This window comes from Leiobunum rupestre, chromosome 6 (genome assembly GCF_980474605.1).
Source record: "Leiobunum rupestre chromosome 6, qqLeiRupe1.1.hap1, whole genome shotgun sequence".
Lineage (NCBI taxonomy): Eukaryota > Metazoa > Arthropoda > Arachnida > Opiliones > Sclerosomatidae > Leiobunum > Leiobunum rupestre.
In genome coordinates, this window is record NC_143389.1 from 59022764 (window position 1) to 59028142 (window position 5379).

Sequence of the window (5379 nt, forward strand, 5' to 3'; positions counted from 1 at the left end):
AATTAAGTTATTCGCACGCGCCACCGAAGAGAATTGACCATTTCGCGGGGACCTTACGTCAGTTTTATTCCGGTGGTGAAAAACCCACTTTGAATAACGACGGTGCTGCTCATAGAGTAACCCACTTGCAAAGAGCGTAAGGCCTAAAGCCGCCCTATGGAAGCGCATGAAACATTAATCCTAACGGGCCAAATTGTTTTCGAGGCGTGAATAAATATAGTCCGAAGAGCGATGGGGTTGTTTTTAAATCTTCCAGAGCTTGGTATAAACTTACTTTTTTATCTAGACATATTGTACATTTTCCTTTAGGCAAACTTGTTTATTTCACGCCTCGAAAACAAGACGCTGCGTACGAAAAGTGTTAACAAGTTTCGCTGAAAGCCTTCCACTCCATGGTGCTGCTTTGGCATGGTTAGAAGGAACTAATACCAATCGAATGACGTATCAATTTAATTTTTATCGAGTGCCCTTGAAGAGCAATCGACTTTTCGCGGAGTCCCTTTCACCACTATCACCGATAACGTCAAGAGTGAAAATAGCAGCGAAGCTAAAAAGTGTCAAGATACAAAATTGAACTCAGACTTTTTAAAATTCTTAAAATCCCCTTACCTTAACCTAACTTTTTAGGCCCATTTTTAAATTCCCTGAAGTGTGGCAAACCTGTAGAACATCTCGCTGTACCATTCATGTCATATTTATTGATTAAATAAAACATTTTTTTGTGGTAGTCTTAATAGTCCACTGAAACGTGCGTGAAAATTTATCGGTTTTTGTATTAAATATACATAAGGAAGATATTTTCAAAGGGGGTAAAATATGTTGTTCTTATGATTAACCACGCCAATTCTCAACACAAAATAGAGGAAGAAAATATTATTTTATCGTAAATTAATCTGAATTAAAGCAGTTTGAATATCAATGAAAAACTAATAATTGAACCTTTCTGTAAAATATTTATGTCAAACATCAATAAAATCTTAATAAAAATAAATGTACTTTATTTCTTGTATTTTCCCAAAGAAACATTAACAATTCATATCGAATGTAGTAAAAGACTTCTCACATAAAGAGCATTTCTTTAGCACTGTGTTAAAGAGAATATGAATTTAGAAGGATCTAGCTCTGAAAACCTCACTTCAAAAATGCCAAAGAATTATCTAGCTCGAGAAACCTATAAAGATGAAATGACAAATTTTAAGCAACGAAAGTCCAAAAACCAATCGTACCCCTTTATGAATCCCTTACCAAGTGGCATGAGAGATGCTTATCACCCATCATACTTTTGTGACACCAAAATAAATTGGAGAATGCTCACCACTTCCAGGCCTGAAAGTAAAACTGACGAAGAACTCTTCACAAGGTAAAAGTACAACTTTTAAGAGACTGGAACCAAAAATCATCAATTGCATATTGTTTTGGCAGAATTGTCGAAATGACGCGGCTGCAATATTTAACCACAATGGACAAAAAGATTAAATGTGTTACCAAAGTTGTTAACTTGGAAAAAAGGATGCCAAAAATGAAAGTAAGTGAACAATTCCAGAGTGATTCTTCAGAAAATGAGGAACTGAATAATTTTAGCTTCGATGAGTTTGCGAGAGAAGAAATTAGGTCCAATAATTTGGTTAAAGATGCTAAGATTTTGGATAGTAAGAAATTAATTGATAAAGTTTCCATGTTAACATCTGGAAAACACTCTCGGAATTTCAACGAGCAAAGTAAACTGGATGCTCCAAAGATAATACGGAAGAGAGTGACCTAGGGAGTTCCGATGTTGAAGTTACAGATGAGAAGAAACCCAAACTCAAGAAAAGAACCAGGAAAATTAAACAGCGTGTATCAAATCCAAAGGATTTTGCAATGAGCAAAACTGAAAAAGAAACTCTACCGCAACTGAATAGGCAGTATGACGTCTCTCCTATACCATTAGTTAAACTGACATCTATGAAAGAGGAGAAGAAAAGCAAAATAGTTTATGTTCGCTTACCCAAATTGCAAAATTAATTTGTTACCTATATAAATTCATTGTGAATATATAAAACGTTGGTTTGTTTGAAGCCATAGATCCCATCTGCAAGACCTGCAAATATAAAGAAAATTTAAAAAGAAAGGTAACTTCAGTTTCATGTTTAAAATCAATTAACAATTCTCAAACTCAGCCTTATGAGATTTGATTTAAGAAATTTTTCCTGTTTAATTCATTTCCAAACCCAAAAACCATTAGCTTAACCAAAAAGAAGTATTCAACTCTCGAGTTTGAGAAATGTAGAATATTTCAAATTGGGTACTTTCTGCACAATCTTAAACACGTGTATCGAAATCATCTAAGATTTTTTTTTACGGTTTCGAATGGCTATTTATTTTATAGGTCATTACGGCAACGCGTACTTAATTTAAAAAAAAATATCTCAATAGTATTAAAAAATCAGGAACGAGTTAAAACATTACCGGATTAAATTTGCGGTCATCGGCGCAGCGAAGAATGTAGCGGTTCGGCTTCGAAACGGTTTTCGGTACGTAGAAGCGGTGGCGGTGGTGGACGAGGCGGGATATTAACAGCGAGCGGTTCGGCTAAACTCGATTTTGCGATAAATACAATGTTTTATGATATCTTGAACGGCAAGAATCGGGAACGTGACTTGGGAGGTATGTGGCGCGTTATCTCAAAATATTAAAATAAAACTCGAGGAGAATAAAAATTGTGTGAAAACATTTATTTGCGAAACTGATGTTCAATGATATTTTAAAAGATTTAGAACAGGACAAATTTACTCAAAATATTCACTTTTTAAGCTTACCTAAATAAATTAGGAGCAACTAGATACTACACCAAGACTGAGTGTTATTATCGTTAAAACGCGAAACAAATATTCAGGATTCATTAGATAACATCTACATTTTTTACAACGTTTTAGTTTTCACACACCCCTCTTGGATGGCTAAAAAACACTGCCCTACAAAAACTAAGGTTTACAGCTTAATCAAACAAAACTTTAAATTAAGAACACTACCGCCATATTAACGAAGTAAAAAAACTTATGTGCAATTATAATTATAAAACGAAAAGGGCTCATTAATCGTTAACATTCTTTGTTCGATTATAGTTCGCATTTTCAGTTTACACGTATTATTCGACAGCATAAAGAGGAGGGGGCTTTTTAATAAAATACAGCCCGTGTCATACCGAGATAACTATACACGTTTTATGTTTATGATTTTTCCAAATATTTTTTGGCGCAAAAATTATGGGAAAGAAAAGAATTGACAACAAAGAACTTTATCCGAAAGCCCTTCAAAATAAAAGATTAAAACCTTGGACAAGAGATTGGAATATAATCTGCCACGTTTATTTTTAGACTTTACTGCAATAGCTCAGCTAAAAATTTATGTCCATATCTTTTAGAGACCGTGACGGAAATATCGGATCCGGTTATAGCGTCCGCATGGTCAGGACCTTTTTATTCAAGAGAACGTATTCGTACACGCGAATTTTGTTACGCGTTACTATTAGCTTATATGTCATGAGGGATGATTAAGCGAGAAAACATAAGAACCACGGATTGTTTTCCCGATACAAACAAAACTTTTTCATAATGCGAATAACTGAATAGGGGACAAAACTGACTAGAGTTAAGTGTTAAAATAGAGAATAGAACCTTTGCGTTGAGGGTGGTGGAGACCTTCTTGAATACATATAGTCTGTGGTGGCTCGGGGTCTTCGGTCGTATGGATCTTCGTGAGTTGGAATAGTCGTTGGTGGCAATCGGCGTGTGTATGGGTCATCCAAAGGTCTTCGAGAGTATGGATCTTCCCTAAGTGGCGGAGCTCTTCTTTCATATGGAACTGGATACGGCCTTGCTCGGTCTCGACTATAATATGGATCTCTCGGTGGTGCTGCCATAGATGAATCATATCCACGGCGATATTCGTCATAGTAAGATGTATCAGTGTAGTAACTTTCTCTTGAATACCCATTTCTTGGAGGTCCACCTCCACGCCTAAAGGAACAGTTAATAAGAGGTTTTTCATATATATTAAGTGCCACAAATTAAAGAGCAATGTGTCTGACCTCATTGGATCTCCAGGAGCGCGCCCAGGGGCGCCTGGTTCTGGATGGAGTTTGCTGGTTGATGGCTAAATAAAGTTTTGAAACTCGCTTGATACCAGAATTTATGACTCTAGAAATTATTCAGAAAAACATACCTCAACACTGATGCAAGAGCCCATAAAATTAAAATTGTTTAATGCTTTTATGGCTGCATCTGCTTCTTCGGGTGAACTCATGTGCTAGGTATAAAAAAATTATGAAAATAAAGCATTTCAATAATTAACTATACCAAACACTTACAACAAATCCATATTTATTAATGACATCACATTCAGCTACAACACCATATTTTTCAAATAAAGATTTGAGATCTTGGTTGGAACAACCATCTGGCAAATGGCCAACGAAGATTTTGGTTCTCTAAAAAATTAGACATAAAACTAATTAGTTAACATGAAATACTTATTAAATTATCAAAAAGAAAGTTCAATACATTGATACCCACTGGTGCCATAGCAATGTATAATGTGTACACAGCTTATACTTCCGTTATCCTTTGTAGATAACAAGAGCTGATACTGAAAGTTAGGTTACTGTTACTTGGCATATCAGAAAAACAATATTCTACCTTAATAAGAACTTAAATCCACCTGACATTATCAGGAAAATAATAATTCAAAATTATCATAAGACAACAAGACATTTAAAAATGAAAAAAATGAAAAAAAAAAAAAAAACAACTTTAGAAATCAGTTAGATTAGCAAATTATGTTTCAAATAAACTGAAAACCTATTGCTAAGGACTCATTTTCCAATTAAAATTGTACCGAATCTGGCACCTGACTTAGGCTAAATTACAGGCCTTTGTTGTTATTGTAGGCTTAGTGTAAAAGCCGGTTATTTAAAAAATATTATGATAAATATTCCGTTCATAACTAAAAACAATAATATTACCCGAAGATTATGTCTTGATCGAAAATAGTAGCAGTTGAAGTATTGAAACGCGAATTAAAAGTAATAAATTCTTTCGACAAAACCGACTTTACCCAAGATTAAATTTTTTCTCGCAACAAAATGGCGCTACTTTTTTAGACAAAAGAATTTGGTCCGATTGTGACGCCATCTCCCGGCTTCGGTCGCCATAAATGAATCTTGGAGAATGAATCAGGGAGGATACGAATCATATCCAGCGTTGCCAGTTCCTGAAACACAAATTATCGTACCACAGCCAAAAAATTATCGATCTCAGAAAACAATTATCGTATGCCTGAAAACTGGCGGTAAATCTAAATTGTGTGTGAAATAGTGACGTTAAACTTGTGAAATCGTAA

General features: G+C 34.9%; 1 protein-coding gene across 3 annotated transcripts; it reads right to left on the reverse strand.

Moving 5' to 3' along the window:
- Positions 1–982: 982 nt before the first annotated feature.
- Positions 983–5179, reverse strand: LOC149942841 (uncharacterized). Of its 3 annotated transcripts, none has more exons than XM_090178561.1 (9): positions 5003–5179; positions 4554–4626; positions 4349–4468; positions 4204–4287; positions 4070–4134; positions 3657–3998; positions 2013–2080; positions 1246–1942; positions 983–1171 (listed from the first exon to the last, which is right to left on the reverse strand). In XM_090178561.1, exons 2-7 carry the CDS (start codon positions 4560–4562, stop codon positions 2023–2025), a joined length of 678 nt encoding a protein of 225 aa, XP_090034687.1. In that variant the 5' UTR covers positions 4563–4626; positions 5003–5179; the 3' UTR covers positions 983–1171; positions 1246–1942; positions 2013–2022. The 3 variants fall into 3 exon arrangements, with proteins under 3 accessions (XP_090034687.1, XP_090034686.1, XP_090034685.1); XM_090178560.1 differs by having other exon boundaries at positions 4542–4626; XM_090178559.1 differs by lacking the exon at positions 5003–5179 and having other exon boundaries at positions 1246–1945; positions 2017–2080; positions 4542–4639.
- Positions 5180–5379: the final 200 nt, after the last annotated feature.